The sequence below is a fragment of the Macrotis lagotis genome, chromosome X (genome assembly GCF_037893015.1).
Source record: "Macrotis lagotis isolate mMagLag1 chromosome X, bilby.v1.9.chrom.fasta, whole genome shotgun sequence".
Classification (NCBI taxonomy): domain Eukaryota; kingdom Metazoa; phylum Chordata; class Mammalia; order Peramelemorphia; family Peramelidae; genus Macrotis; species Macrotis lagotis.
Window position 1 is genome coordinate 190,680,247 of NC_133666.1, and position 17,192 is coordinate 190,697,438.

Genomic DNA, 17,192 nt, shown 5'->3' on the forward strand with positions numbered 1-17,192 from the left:
GTCTTTCCCCAATTTTTTTTCTATTTCCCTTACTTGATTTCCAAAATCTTTTTTGAGCTCTGTCATAGCCTGAGCCCAACTACCATATTTCTTGGAGTCTTTAATTGCAGAAGCTTAGACTTTCTCATTTTCAAATTGAGAATTTTGGTCTTCCAGGAGACCAAAGTAATTTTCTATGGTCAGATTCCATTTTTCTGTTTACTCACCTCCCCAGCATGTGCCTGGTTTTGGGGTGCTTCCTGAGCTTTTGAGTATTATTGGGACCCCCACAAGGACCTCAATGTCTGAGGCTCTGACTACTCTCCTGGTCTGTGAATGACCACTAGCTCACCCCTCTGCCCTGGGGCTGTGGGGGGGTCTCCTGCTCTATGGGGGGCCCAAACCATGGTTTGAATATGATTAAATCTCTGGAGTCCTGTCCCAGGGACAGACCTCGACAGTCTCCCTCCACTCCCTCACCTTTGTTGGACTGAGCACTCAAGGTGTAGCTGCCTGGAGGCTCATGCTGGATGGCTCCATGGGCCTGCTTCCATTTCCTGGGATCTAGGCTGCTCTGAGAGGGACCAGACTGGCCTGGGCTTTGTGCTCACTCTTGGAGAGTTCTCCTTGATGATTTTCCTAGTTGTGCTTGGTGCTCCCTGGGGTGGCAGATCAGGAAACTGCTTCTGCTGCTGCAAGCAGGTGCTGCCAGGTGCCCTGGGCCTGCTTCTGGGAGACTGAAGTTCCTTTGCTTTGGTGCACTGCCACCCCTCCAAACCCATGGGACAGAGCCTTTCCACTATTTTCCAGGTTTAGTAAGTATGGATTGTCATATAAACATGAGTCAACAGTCAGTTATCCTTAATAAGTTGGGCTGGACAATTGCCTCACTGGATCTTTCTGTGGGTTCTGTCTCTTGAAAAATTCAGAGTCATAATTTTAAGGTTTTTGAAATATTTTGGAAAGAGCAACTAAGAGAGATTGCACTCCTGCCACCATCTTGGCTCCCTCTTTTCTCTTTTTAAAAACTATTTTTCCCCAATAGCAGACTGTTCTTAAATAAACTGTTTCATCTTGTGTTTTAAAGTCTGGAAGAGCAAATACAACTTCTTGACTTTTCCCTCCCAAATTAACCCTTTAAAAATGCTATCCATTTGTTTTTCCACACAAATATTTCATTATGACATCTAATAATAACAATTGCTAACATTTATTTATATAGAGTTTACTATATTCTAGGCACTGTGGTAAGTTAACAATTATATCCCAATTGATCTTCACACAAACCCTGAGAGGTAGATGCTATTATTACCCCCCCACACCCTTACAGCTAAAGATAATGAGGCAAACAAAGGTAAAGTGACATGCTGAGGCTGAATTTAATTCAGTTTCTCTTTACTTCAGGTTGAGGGTTCTATCCATTGTACCACCTAACTGGTTCTTATGCTCATTTGCTTGATTTTTTTCCTTTTCCTTTCCTTTTTTTTTTTTATTACAAATTGTTGCTGAGTATAATGGCAAACTACCATACTCCCTGGTAATTGGGAGACTGGGGCTGATGATGGATTTATTGAGCTTCAGAGTTCTGAAAAGCTTTATTTAGTGTCTGTATTAAGTAAGTACCAAAATAGAGAGCCCCTCAGAGTGAGAGGAAGAGAAGGCTGCCTAAAAAAAAGAAGGAAAATGGCTCTGGCTCAGGTCAAAGTGTCTGTGCCAATCAACAGTGGCCATGTACCTGAACTTCTAGTCTGGTTAAAATAGGAACATAAGTCTCAACACCCCCCCCAATCAAATTCTCAATACAAATGATAAGTGTTTAAATGGTGAAAGCAGATACCCATGTTTTGTCCTGTTCTTAGTGAAAATCCTCAATATTTTTTACATGTAATATCTTTAGGTTTTAGCTAGAAATTTTCTATGGTGCAAAGATTTTCTATAACTATTATTCTTAATATTTTCATTATAAAATGGATGGTGTATTTGTTTATTTTTCTTGTATCAAGAACAGATTTATTTTTTCATAATGTTAAGCCAACATTACTTTGTTACAAGAAATGATTTTGATTAAAGTTTACAAGATTCCGTCTGCTAATATTTTGCTTAGTATTTAAAAGAAAAATTTCTAAACAGGTATTAACCAAGATGAAGTCTATCTCAAGAAGATTGGTAGTATTCTTTCCTAATATTTAGAAACAATGCATGCAATGCAAGATTGGGGTGGGGGGGGTTGTCAAGCAGTTTCTTGTTGGATAACTGACTGTTGATTCATGTTTATATGACAATTCATACTTATTAAATTTGATTTGTCTCTTGAAATTGTGTTCTTAATATGATCTAAGAGGCAAAACCAACTTTCTTTCCCCTGTTCTAGCAGTCTCAGTAATGTAAAAAGTAATATTTTTCATTGAACTTTCAAATTTATTACCACATAGTTCTATGCAATAGTCTCGGACATTTCACATTTCTTGTGAGCTTGTCAGGATCCTTTTTATTCTTTTAATTTCTCTTCTCACATTTCTACTTTCAGTTAAACTTGTTAATGATCTCATCTTAATATAATTTTTGTTCATTTTGTTAATTTAATATTCTATTTCTCTTTTTGTCTTTATCCTCTCATCTATTTTCTTTTGTACTATTAAATTATTTCTTGTGACTTTTATGGCTAGAGTAACTTGGTCTTTTTTTCCTCTCTTATTAAAATAATCAGTTAGTACTACAAATTTGTCTCAAAGAATAGTTTGGGCTCTATCTTATAAATTTTGATAAATGGTATCACATTATAATTTTAAAATTTTCTTTTAACTTTCTAATTTCTTTTTTTAGCAGTTTGATGGAAATTTTTAGGTTTCTATGACCTATTTTTTAAAATTCTTGTCATTTCTAGTTTCTTATAATGAAATATTCATGTCTCCTATTGTTACAATATTTACTGCTTCTTATACTGTTATTTTAATTGTTGAAATGCTTGATATATTCAAAAATTAATTTTATTACACTGATGTATATATTCATTAAAGTTCCTTTCAGCACTATATAATCCTTTTGTCCTTGAGCTTTTCTAGTTTGAATTCAACTTTATCATATGTGATTGTATTTCCTTTTTAATAAATTATAGTAACATATATTTTAGACCAATTAATGTTAATCTGTGTATATTTTCTGCATTGAATGTTCTTTCTCTAGGTAACACTTTAACATTTCATTTTTTAAATCGTCCTAGGAATGCTTTTCTTTAAAAGGACAAATCAGACAATTCATACTTATTAACTTTGATTTGTCTTTTGGAACCTTGATCTTAATATGATTTAAAAGGTAAAAAAACAACTTTTTCTACCTCCCGTGAGAGGCAGCAAGACAGCCAAGCATTACAATTATGATGATCTGTGTTCAAAAAACCAATCAGCAATCAATTATTTAAAATTTATTACACCCTTATCTGTCAATCACTGTGCTAAGCATTGCATATATGAAAAAAAAAGTTAAAACAATCCCTGGTTTCAGTGAATTTACTGCCCTAACAAAGCAGAAAATTAAATTATGAACAAATAAGCAAATACAAAACACATATATAGAGTAGTCCTAAGCTATTTGTAGAGTTTCTAGCCATTTGGTTCAAATGGAAAAAAACAACATATACTCTGCATTGATGAACATATGCTAGATATAACCAGAGCAGGTAAAAGCCATCTTTAGAAGGTACTAGTTCCTGGGGGATAGGAGAAGATCTCCTGCACAAGATGGCATTGAGGAATCTAGCAATACTAAGAAGTTGAGATGAGGAGGGACAGCATTCTAACTATGGAGGCAGCTAGTGCTGCACAGATATGCAAAAGAAGGAATATTTTGCATGAGAACAGTAAACTGACCAGTCAAGTGGAAGGGTACAACATGTAAGAGTAAGACAGAAGCCTCAAGTTAGGTATGCCAAACTGAAGAATTCATATTTCATGCTAAAGGTGAGAAGAAGCAATGTCATTAGAGCTTATTGAGTAGGGGAGAAAGTTGTATGACTTACTCTTTGGGAAAATCATTTTGACAGTTGAAGATAGATTACAAAGGGCAGATATCTGAGGTAGGGAAATCAATGAGGGGACTAGTACAATGGTCCTGGGTGAGAGACAATCAGGGTCTAAACAAGGATGGTGACTATATGAATGGAGAAAGGGAACAATGACTGGAGAAGAGAAATACAAATTGGCAATGATTGGCCATGTGCATTGAGAGGTCAAGGATGATACCAACATTGTGAACCTAGGTCACTAAAAGGATACTGGTGTTCATAACAATAAAGGGAAGTGTTTAAGAGAGGTGAGTTAAGTAAAGACAGTTAATAGAGTACAGTTTTAGTCATAGAATCTTTGGGATGTCAATAAGATATAAGAATAAAATTTCTATTAGTATTTTTATTAAGTACATAGAGACAATAATTGAAGAAAGTAATGAGAATGGATCAGATCATCATGTGAGAGATTAAAAAAAGAAAAAAGAAGAGAGCCTAGGATTGACCCTTGTGGTTACCCACAGTCTGGGTCATGGAGGAGAATCAAGAACAGTATCACGAAAATTCAGAGAGAAGAAAGTGTTTAGAAGAAGAAGGTAACCAACAATGTCAAATGAGGAAGAGGAGTCAAGAAGAATAACAACTGAGAAAAAGACATGAGATCTGGCAATTGAAACCACTGGAGACTTTGAAGAGGGAAGTTTCAGTTGAATAAAGAAGTCAGAAGCCAGAATGCAGAAGGACATTAAAAAAGAAAAGAGGAAGTAGGGGAACTGAGTTAAAACAACTTTTTCAAGTTTACCTGAAAAAGGGCTGTAATATATGGGATGATAGAGGGGATGCTAAGATCTAATAAGACTTTTTAAGAATGGGAGACATTTGGGATTTTTATCAGCAACAGGGAAGGAACCAATAGATATGATGGAAAATTATAGCAAGATGATGATTGGGGACAATCTGCTAGAGAAGCTGGGAGGGGATGGGATTGGATTGATGGCACACCTGGACGGACTGTCCACCACCTCTTTTTTTTTGTTTGTTTTTGCAAGGCAAATGGGGTTAAGTGGCTTGCCCAAGGCCACACAGCTAGGTAATTATTAAGTGTCTGAGACCAGATTTGAACCCAGGTACTCCTGACTTCAGGGCCGGTGTTTTATCCACTGCGCCACCTAGCCGCCCCCCATCGCCTCTTTTATCAGAAACTAGAGTGAAGAATGAAAAGGTAGACAGAGGTGAAAATACGTAAATGTAAGATGAGGAGATGGGGATAAAAGGAAAGTAATGGTTAATGTGTTCATTCTTTGTTGGGGAATCACCAAAAAAAAATTCCCTCACTTGAGAGAGAGAGAGAGAGAGAGAGAGAGAGAGAGAGAGAGAGAGAGAGAGAGAGAGAGAAAGAAGAAGAAGAAGAAGAAGAAGATGATGATGATGATGATGATGATTGGGGGGTAGGAGGAGGTATGTATGCAGCTGGAAAAGAGAAGAGAATTCAGTTGGAGAACAGTTGAAGGATCCACTTGTTTCAGTGAGGGTTTTCAATTTTTGATTAAATAACAAACTTTCAGTAGATCTAGCCAGTATAATTTTGTGACTTCTAAATCTGTTCAGTAGCAAAGGAAGCAAGAAGCAGATGGTGGGAGTAATCCAGGGTTAGAGTTTGGTAAAATATAACTGATTACAAAACAATGGAGCAGAGGATTTCAAAGTAAAGGATATTATTCAATTGAACTGATTAGTCAAGGGATCAAGATTGAGAAGAGAGGAAAGTCAGTGAAAGGTAGATAGATTGAAAGTCATAATACAAATGATTAATAGGTTTAAAAATATAAAACATGGGGAAATGGAGAATGATAAAAATTGGAAAATTTTTGGAAAACCTGAGAAAGATGGAAAGGTTAAAGATATATCTGTCTAGGGGTGGCTAGGTGGCACAGTGGATAAAGCACCGGCCCTGGAGTCAGGAGTACCTGGGTTCAAATCTGGTCTCAGACACTTAATAATTACCTAGCTGTGTGGACTTGGGCAAGCCACTTAACCCCATTTGCCTTGCAAAAACCTAAAAGAAAAGATATATCTGTCTCTGTCCAAAGCTGAGAAAGAAGAAAATAGGTCATATGAGTTGAGAAGATGGAGGAGTAAAAAGCTCGGGTATTTAGTAGAATATTAACATGTTAGTTTCTTAGTATGAGAAAGGGACTCAGGATAGTGAAAGGAGGGAGAGAAGTCTGGATTTTGGTAGGTAGCAGCCACAAGGATCTGTATTGAGTGCTAAGGAGAGATTGCTAAATGATGGTGGTATGGGGAGAATTTGAAAGTGGCAATAAAGGACAAGAAGTACTGAAAGGTAAATTAGGGAGGAAGTGTGAAAGAAGGTAAAATCAGGACTGGAAAGGATGGCTAGTGATATAAAGTCATCTAGGAACCTCTGCAACATGTTAGAAGGCATCTGATTCTGGGCAAGTCAATGAACATCTTGGTGCTCTAGAGTATTCTTCAAGACTGAATTACATACTAGTTGCCTATTTAGTTGAGGTACTTTTCAAACCAGGAGTTCCCCATAAAATGATCAAATCACAAGTCTAGACAAATAACTACAACTGAAAATTAATAAACACAGTTAAACATCCCTCCTATAAATTAGTAATTCTCTGTGGTTTTAGCCTCTTTTGGTCAGATAGAAGTTTCATTTTGCAGATCTTTGTCTTGCTTTCTTCCCCACCCATGCCAAGCCTTGTAAATAAACCTAGAAATAAATATTAACTCTTATTTTCTATAATAATGATAATGTGCATAATCATTATCTCAAATTCTAATCTGTCTAAATCTTTAATAAAATCTTGCACATCATACTCTATAGTTTCAACTAAAGATAATGACAGAAGTAGACTACCCTACTATTTAATTAGTAACAAACATTTTATCTCACTAATCTGAAGATGCTTGTTTTCAAATTGTGATTTCTTTAATTGTGAACTCTTTTAAAAAAATCCTTTAATATGACATGTAATTTTTAGATCCAGCCCTCTATCTTTAAGGCCTAGGCACATTTTTGAGCAATTCTGTCTTATTTTTCATTTAATTAGTAAAAACCTGGGGAGTTTCTAATCAGTGCTTTATTGTATGTGCCACCCATGGCCCAGGGGCAAATAGGGAATTTATTTTTCTTTCTTGACTATTTAAAAACTATCATTATCATTCTGAAATTTGATAATTATACTTTTAGAGACTACAGTTTTTAATTCCTGCATGTTGAAGCCCTATTAATTTTCTTTGCCTGTGGATTGATTACTGTTTTACATTCTAGAAAATTTTCTCCAATTATTTCTTCGAACAAGAGAATGCTGGCAATGGAAACTAGATAATATATTCAGTCCCTTTCTCTAACATATACTAGTTTTTTTTTTTTGACTTCTGGGCAAATCATTGTACCTCATGCTCTAGGCAATGTTCTAAGACTATAAACTGCAGCAAAAGTATTGACATGCCAATAATGAGAGACTGAGAACATCCATGCTATATTCATGAAATCACAGGTCTAATCCCTATAAATTATCTTAATCAAGAACTTTTTCCTATGTCTCTTACTCCTAGACCTATACATTAATAGTCTCTTTAACATAATGTTTCATGATTAACTAATTTAATTCTATTTTTAAAAATCTATTATTTATCTTACATCACACTTTTAAAGTTCTGTAACATTCTGAACTCAACTTTATTCTCACTCTCTACTGGTCTTTCCTCAACAACAGTTATTCTTTTGGCTTCTTCCACAAACACTAGGGGCTGCTAGGTGTAAACCTAGGCAAGTCCCTTAACCTGTTTGCTTCAGTCTCCTCAACCAATGAGGATAATACCAGTACCTATCTCACAGAGTTTTTGTGAGGATTAAAAGAGATATTATTTGTAAAGAGTACTTAGCCTAGTGCCTGACATTTAGTAAATGCTTATTTACTTTCCCTTCTCTGTCACTAGGAAGGTTCCAGGGACTCCCTCTTTCTCTCTTTCCCTTTCCCACTTTCTCTAGTCTAGTCTTAGAACAATTTGTCCTAATCCTGTTCCCTCTTCATCTCTATCCACCCCACAGAGGAGTAGAAGAGGAAGAGAAAATGTGAGCAGATGACAATGGTTCTAGAAGTGGCTGGAATAGATAAAATGGCAATAACCCCATCTTTAGACCTTCTTTCTACACCAGAAATAGACAAATATCAATAGTAGACAGATTCCTCAGTAATACCTAACATTTACAAAGAACTTTATATTTACAAAGCATTTTACATATTTCCCCTTTTTAACATTTCGATGCTCCCAGAAAAACATCAAAGATTAAAAATTTCAGAATGGATGCTGATATGCATTGATAGAGGGGGTTTCCTTAACGGGAGTAGTCTATACCAATGAAACCACAGGTTCAATTCCAATTTCTAGTATATATCAGGTGTGTAAGGAAGACAAAAGAAAATGCAAAGGATCCCAATGCAGGGTTCATATTTAGGGTTTAAGAATTTAAATTAATAGCTTAATCAGAGAAAATAAACCTATTTGAAACAATTAAGAAAGAAGTATTATGATGCTTGAAGAAGCAGTATACTGTAGAATTGCAAAGACAACTTTGATGATTTTCTCCTTTGCTGTACCTATCCTCAGCAGGATGCTGTTCAACCCTTGTATAGCCCATCATTCCTTCAGCTTCGAGGTCAGGATGAAGAAATCACTTTGTCCCTCTAGCATCCTTTACCCATGAATAGGGAGCACAAGTCTCTAGGAACAATACTAGGACTCTGTCTCAAGATTAAACTGAAGTCCTCTCATAATTCATTATATTTTTAATGGCTTGTTCTCCTCCCCCCTTCTTCTCCCTCCTCCTCCCCCATTCCCTCACTCCCCCACACCCTCCACCCTTAACCTTGGCAGTTGTTATTGTTGGGGAAAATTGTTTCTTTCACTTTTGACTACTTTGTGATCTTGCAGGAAGTACTCAAAACTTTAAATTAAATATTTGCTTATAAATTTTTTAATAGTAGAGATAACATCTTATTAAGAAATTGCCACTGAAGAATTGTTTTGTTGGATCAATTCCTTTCAGAAAATTTATAAAGGATGCTGGTTGCTAGCAGCAATATTAGTTTTAAACAATTCATGGGATCAAAATCAAAATATGGAAAATCTACAGTTGGTAGAGATCTTTACTATTACTTGCTCCAAGTCCATAATTTTACACATGGGAAACTAGGACACAAAAAGATCAAGCAACTTGATTCAGCTCCTAGGTGGTAGAGCCAAATTTTGAATCCAAGACTCCTTTTTCACTAAATCATTCTGGACTGTATTTAAGGTTCAAGTAATGCAGATAGGCAGTAGAAATCAAAAGGTAAGGTCAGAAAGAGATGACATATTTTTAAAAAGAATAAGGCAGCTAAGAAACTTTTAAATTAGAGAAAATGAGTCAAGAGGACTTTGACACATGCAATATGGTAATATTGTAAACTCTCAGACTAGGTGATCTTGAAGGTCTTTTCTAGTACTAACATTCTAGGACACAGATGGACAACATGGAATAGTGAACAAAGAACTGGCTTATCAGTAAGGAAAATATAAGCTCAAGTTTTGTCTCTGACACATACTATACCTATATGACCCTGGACAAATCCCTTAATATTTCAATGCCTCCCTCTAAGATTAAAAATTTCAGAATGGATGCTGACATGCATTGGAAGAGGGAGTTTCCTTAATGGGAGTGGTCTACACCAATGAAACTATAGGTTCAATTCCAGTTTCTAGTATATATGTGTGAAAAAGACAAAGAAATGCAGGGGGTCTCTAAAGTCTTGGTTCATATTGAGGTTCCAAGAATTTAAATTAATAGCTTAATCAGAGAAAAATAAGCCTATTTGAACCAATTAAGGAAGAAGTATAAAACAGTATGTTAAGTGTTATATTGTTTTCATTCAGTAAGACTCCAAAAATGGAATACTTGTGAAAAAGGATTTCAAATTTTTTGAAATTAAAGGATCTTCAGGGGCAGCTAGGTGGCGGAGTGGATAAAGCACCAGCCTTGGAGTCAGGAGTACCTGGGTTCAAATCAGGTCTCAGACACTTAATAATTACCTAGCTGTGTGGCCTTGGGCAAGCCACTTAACCCCATTTGCCTTTCAAAAACCTAAAAAAAAACAAATTAAAGGATCTTCATATTTTAAAGATAAATAATGGAACCATGCTCAAGTGCTAAGATCTTTATTGGTGAGTGTAACACAAAATGTGATGAAGTAAAATTTATTCTAGCAGAACCAACAAGCTATGTTGGGAAGGTAGAAGTGAAGTATTCAAATATTGACTATTATCATAATTTAATACTAAAATTGCAGGTAGTGATTGTCAGGATTATTCATTCTTTAATAACCTTTCCACTTGGATCTAAGTTAGCATTTTATTTTGCAAATTCTATAATCACTGTGTAATAGTTTTCAGTTTTTCCTATTCACTCAATGGAAGGACAAAAAGAAAGGGAAGGAAAGGAGGGGGGGGAGGAAAGAAGGGAAGGAGAGAAGAGATAAAGGAATAAAGTAAGAAAGGAGGGAAAGAATAAGGAAGGAAGGGAGGGCAGTTGTTTACTACTACCATCCCTACCAACCTCTACTACTAAAGCATTTATATAACAATTTATAGTTTGCAAAGGGTTTTACAAATATTATCTCACTTTACCATTACAAGTAACATTGAGAGGTAGGCACTTTTATTATCTTTATTTTACAGATAAGGAAACTGAGGCATACAGAGGTTGTCCAGTGACTTGCCCAGTGTTACTGAGCTAGAAAATGTCTGTAACTGGATTTGAACTAAGGTCTTCTGGACTCCATGTTTAGTACTTTATCCATTATATCACCAAATGATATCTTATTTACCCATGTATAAGATGCACCCTTTTTTGAAAAATTTGGGATCTAAAAATAGGGAGCATCTTATACAGTGGTTGTAGATTTTTTACTAGCATTTCCCACTTTTCCTGCACTTTTTGTCTTTGCACTCATATTGTTTTGCATTTGTTATTGGTATATTAAGTTACATTTTGCCATATTCTGCTCAGAAATGGCTCAGAAAAGATTTTCATAAAGTGCTGAATTCAAATTAAAAATGATCCAGTTGGCAAAAGTGAATGGAAATTATGCTGATAAAGTCTTGTGAGGACAATTTGATACCAGTAGGAAGAGTGAAGAAATGCAACTATAAGAGAAAATCCTGGGATCAAGATTGATATTTGTGTCAATTCATTTAAGAAGTGTAGCATTTCAAAAGCCATAGATGGAACTGAGGATGAGGCAATATATGAAGACAGTGATTCAAGATCAAACACAGATGAAGACAAGTTAATGGATGGGAGCTTTGACAGTGATGAGGAACTGTATGAATTTTATGATGAATAAAATGTGAGTTCAACAACTTTATGTAATTTTTTTTCAAATTTTTGTGCCCAAAAATTAAGGTATAATTTATACATGGGAAATATGGTAATAGAAGACCAGAGAATGAAGGTCACAGAAGTCAAGCAAAGGAGTTAAGACTTAATATACTTAATATGCAACAACTGGATTCATGACCTCATCCATCCTACTGATACAGTTCAAAGCAATAATGCCTTCCTATCCTGTAGGATTCCTATCCATGTCTGTCTGCAAATTCTTTGTAAAGGATCAATTTAAAGGACTGATGGCCTTCTTCTCTGGCTCTTCGTTGATTTCAGATCTATCAAGGCAACACCAGGGCCATCCTTCACTCTTAATATATGACTACCCTACCTCCTTCTCCAGTCATGCATATATCCCTGATAATAGCTATTATGACAGTTTTCAAATGCAAGTCATCATCAGTCTCCTACTTACAACAACTATGCATTTTTCCATTTTCACATACACACACACACACACACACACATATATATATATATATATATATATATATATATATATATATATATATATATATATATATATAAAACATCACCTGGAGAATATTAATGTTAAAAAAATGGACTTTTGCTGCAGTGAGCAATTTGGTGCCATTTAAAGAATGATATAATTTTCCACATCCAGCCTAGTCTAATCTCTTCTTATTCAATGCTGGGTCCTACTCAATAACTAATCAAAGTACACACAAGCTACACACCGTAAGACATTTTTTTTAAAAAATTAGTTTCTGTAATATGCTCTAAAATAAACAAAAAGTCCACTTTGTTTTCTAAGTGTGGGTGGTTAGACCATTTCTTCTAGAAAAAATATAGATTTTATGGAGACTCTGTCATGTCTTGGGACTGGAGAAAATGAAGCCACCTATAAAAGGGACCCTTTGGAGAACCTCATCAGCAACAGAAAAATCTTCTATGTGGATATTCAGGAACTGATGAAGAGTAGAATGCCATGACAGGTGTTATTTTAGGAAGATTAGTCTGGAAACAGTAGTCTTGATATAATGGATAGTAGTAGAGTTTCTGAACCAGAAAGACCAGAAATTGTTACAATAGTCCAGGTGTGAGGTGAGGATTAATTGGAAAAGAATGTTAATAACAGGGATAAAGTAGAAGGGATAAATTCAAGAGACATTCCAAAACAAAGAACTTTGTAAAATACTGAATACAGGAGAAAAAAAAAATCAAGTTGCAAGGTTAAGTGGAAAGAAAACTAGATTTAGAGTCAGAAGACTTCAGTGGGAATCCAAGATCTCTCTCCTTATCTAGGATCAATATAATAAGAGAGTTAGAATAGATGATCTCTTAAGTACAACTTCCAGCTCTAAATCTACAGTTCCATGATTACAAGTATCCAGAGGACAATTCAAAGGCTTAACTTTAGAAAGGGCTGTTTTTCTCTGACACCAAAAGAAAATAAATATCTAAGTAGGGACTTATCATGGGGAAGATGAAAATTTATGCTATGACTTTCTTTGAAAAGGAAAACTTAAATACCAAAAGTACAGAGAGCTGAGAAAGAGTTAGAATATTTAAGGAAAAAGGAAGCCCAGAACAACTTCAGTCTCTTTGCAGAGAATATTCAAGAAATAATGAGCAACAAAGCAAAAAACTGGTGGGCAACAAGTGGAGGAAGGCTGAGTCAGAGGAATCTGAGTTTGAAACAGGCCAGTTCTATCTATCACAAAGATGCTAGAAAGCATGATTGAATTTTAAATTTCAAGTCAACTTTAGAATGCTTCAAGATTCCCTCAAACCAATAAAAAAAAATTTCCCCATTTTATTTGAGAAAATGCCAATTTATTCAATGAATTAAAAATTTCCCCAATCTATTTGCTGGTAAGTTAAAAAGACAGATCTTTCTCTACTTTTTTTTTTAATTCAACAATCATTAATGTATAAGGTGCTATCATAAGAAATGAAGAAAACACAAATTTTCAAAAATTATTCTTATTCTAAAATTTATGTTCTAAAAGACTCCAACTCAAATGTATTAATTATCTAATCTTTTCAGTTCCACTCAAATTTTATTTTTCAGTTCCACTCAAATTTTATTTTTTTCTATCACTGTTCACTAAGCAGTTCCAACAATTCTGACCAGTCTTCCTCTTTACTTAACCTTGCAAGATTGCTGGAAAATTATTATTATTATTATTATTATTCAACAAGACTCCTTTCAGAAATTTGCATGCCTGACCCTTCGAAGGACTGTGGTTAAGAAAAAAAAGGAATCACTCTTTTACCATACAGCAGTAGTCATGAGAATTCCTTTTTTGTAAAATATAATTATTCATATATATATATATGAATATATATATATGAATAATACAGTAAAAAGAAGAGCTTGTTCTTTGAAACATGAGAAAGACCCCAATCCAATTAGTTTGCATATGTATGCATGTATGCATGTATGTATGCATATATGGGGAATGAATTTCAATTATCATCACTATCCTTCTTGATAACATTTCTACTGCTATGAGTTTTTGTTGTGTTTCATCCTTAAGGGTGAACATTCCATAAGGATTCCTCATCCTTATATTCCATTCACAGTATTCTGAATAGTTATATAAATTATCTGAAATTTATTTTGACATTTGTTGTTGTTGTCCTGTGATTTCACTGGTACTGGAAGATCCCATGAACACATAACTTCTCAGCACCTCAAACAAGCAAAGTCTACAATTACTACTATGAATTATGTCATAAGAACAGTAGAAAACTGGTGATTCCTTTAAAAGTTTTAAACCGAAAAAATAATCTGAACTATCCCTACTATCTACCTAATAGAGATAATGTCTAGTGATTTATTTAGTGCAGGAAACTCATGGTAAGAGAACTTCCATTACCAATGCAAATTGGCATCTCCTCTTCAATTCAACAGGTTAAATGAGTACCAAGGTCAGTATTTGTCAGAGTGGAGCCCAAGCCTAGGCTTTCAGGTAAACTCTATATCCTTTAACATACTGATTCCGCTAATGCCACCAAAAATATTTTCTTAAATCATAAAGCAAGCTTAGTATTTATAAAGAAAAGACTAGGCTTTAGTAGATGCTAAATTATTTGACTTTTCTGATCAAGTAGCTTTATAACTGCCCCCCAAATAATTTGTTTTTGCTAATTCTACCACATCTCTTATTAACCTTCTCTTTTTTTCAGTTATTTCCATAATCTGCCTATTAGGAGAAATTTAAATTTATAAACAAAGTATTCCTTTTCTAAAATTCATATTCAAAAAGCACCACTGCAGTAAACTTATCTAAGGTCATCTTTAAAAATATCTCTTGTTGGAAAATACCATCCATGTCCAGAGAAAGAACTATAAAGTCTGAATGCAGACCAAAGCATACTATTTTCAATTCTTAAAAATGTTTTATGATATTTTTCCCTTTTTTCTTCTGAGTCTTCTTTCACAACATGACTAATAAGGAAATATTTTTTACCACAGTTGTACATGTGTAATCCATATCAGATTCCCTACTGTCAAGGGGAAAGGGGAAGGAAGTAAAGAATAGAGAAAACTGTGGAACCCAAAATCTTATAAAAATTAATTTTGAAAATAGTCTTTACATATAATTGGAAAAATAAGAAAGAAAAGTCACATTTTAAAAATATCACTTATGTGATCAATATTAATTCATTCTCTTATCCAGAATTCCAGATAGCCCCTCTGGAGCTAGTTTCCCATTTGCCCACAAAAAAAGGAAACTGTATCAGAGAAGAAACTAACAGAGGATGGAAGTAGGAGCAGCCAAAAAAAAAAAAAAAAAAACAACTGGATATTTCCACTAGATTTCCACTTGCTGGCATCTCTAATAAATGTAACAGAATTAGATTTGCTGAGATGTTAGCAGAAATGCTGTTAATGAAAGCTCAGCTGTTCAATACCTTTCTATCATACTAAAATACATATTTACTACTTACATTGTACAGCATATGATGCAAGAACAACTGCAGAATTAAGAGGGCACATTAACCTAGAAGGAAAAAAAAAAATCAAGAAATAGAAAATTCAATAATATACTGAATAAAAGTGAACGATAATATTCAATCACAAATAATTGTGGAGTTTACCTTTTATTGATTTTTTTTAGGTTTTTGTAAGGCAATGGGGTTAAGTGACTTGCCCAAGGCCACACAGTTAGGTAATTATTAAGTGTCTGAGGCCGGATTTGAACTCAGGTACTCCTAACTCCAGGGCCAGTGCTCTATTCACTGTGCCTCTTAGCCACCCCTTTTAATTTATTTTTAAAAGGAATTTTTGCTACACTGAAAGAAAATCATTCAACTCAAATAGGTATGCCACTTGCAAGGTTTGGAAAATTCTTAATATAACTAGAATTAAAGGAGTTTTTTTAAAGTTAGAAAACAACCCAAAATGTATACATTATCTAGACAAAAAAACAATCTCTGGCTTTTACATTAGTGATAGGGGTCAGGCTAAACTGCATTAACCTAGCAAATATTAACACTCCTATTTTGGGGCTCATGGTAAGTGTCAGAGGGACAGCTAGGTGGAGTAATGAAAAGAACACTGGGCCTGAAGTCAGAAAGATTCATGTTCCTGAGTTCAAATCTGTCTTTAGACATTTACAGGTTATGTGATACTGGACAAGTTGCTTAACCCTGTTTGTCTTTGTTTCCTATTCTGTAAAATGAACTGGAGAGAAAATGGCAAACCAATTCAGTGTCTTTGCCAAGAAAACCCAAATAAGTTTATGAAGAGTCAGACACAATTGAAAAAAGCAACTCAACAACAAAAAAAGGGAGATGGTAGAGGGGTGACCAGGGTTAATGGTTAGCAGGAAAAAAATTAGGGAGAAAGAATTCAAGAATTCAAGAATGGAGGACAGTGCCAAGTTGAAATGGTCAAGACTAAAGGAATGAAATTGGCAAAAGAAGTTAGAGATTGAAAGAAAAGAGAATGAAGAGATTCATGACTGAAGTGAAGGCAGAAATGAGAAGAAAGAAGCAGTTGGAGGATAGAAGGACTAAAATAAAATTATGGAGACATAACTGCTTTTGATAATGATAAAATAAAAGAGGGGGGTCATGAGAGTTGGGAAAGATATTTAAAGGTATATCAATGTAAATGTTAAAGAGTTGAGCCTTCACATAAGTAGATACTTAATGGATATTAACTGAACTTAATGAGAGCATGTTCTATTTTCTCTCATATTCTGTCTCCTCTTTCCAGAAAACCTATTTATCCAAACACAAAACATCCTACATAAGGTGAACTTAATAGGCAAATGAAACTCAATTATCAGACACAAACAGTCCAAACTCAGACAAGATAATACTATATAACCTCCCAAATGACTTTAATCCCTCTGCTATTTCCCCCAAAAAAGAAATCAAACACAGATTTAGGGGATGAAGGAGGGAACTCAAAGGGAACAATTAAAATGTCTACTTTTCTCAGTTATTTTCACTTTGCCACACCTACTGTTTTTTCCATTATGTCACTACTTAATCTCTTCCCTATAAGTATTCCCCAAAAGTATTCTGGTTTCCCCACTTCTTCCAGGAGTTTCTTAAGTTTTTAATGCCAAAGATCAGAATATGACTGACTCTAACATCCAAATCATTTTAAATTGTTTAGAAGCTGCCTTTTTACCAAATTCTGCCTTTCACAGGATGTTTACTGAGGAAGTGATTTTGATAATGTCTAAAAAAAGTCTTAGAAGTCAGGGGGCTGCTAGGTGGCATAGTGGATAAAGCACCGGCCTTGAAGTCAGGAGTACCTGGGTT

At 34.8% G+C, this 17,192-nt stretch overlaps 1 protein-coding gene across 10 annotated transcripts in view; it reads right to left on the reverse strand.

Moving 5' to 3' along the window:
- PTPN3 (protein tyrosine phosphatase non-receptor type 3) overlaps positions 1-17,192 on the reverse strand; it is a 291,839-nt gene that overhangs the window by 122,204 nt on the left and 152,443 nt on the right. For all 10 annotated transcript variants that reach the window (XM_074208223.1, XM_074208222.1, XM_074208224.1 and 7 more), the window contains one exon: positions 15,363-15,415. In XM_074208223.1, coding sequence (XP_074064324.1) covers positions 15,363-15,415 — 53 coding nt within the window. The remainder of the gene's footprint in view (positions 1-15,362; positions 15,416-17,192) is intronic.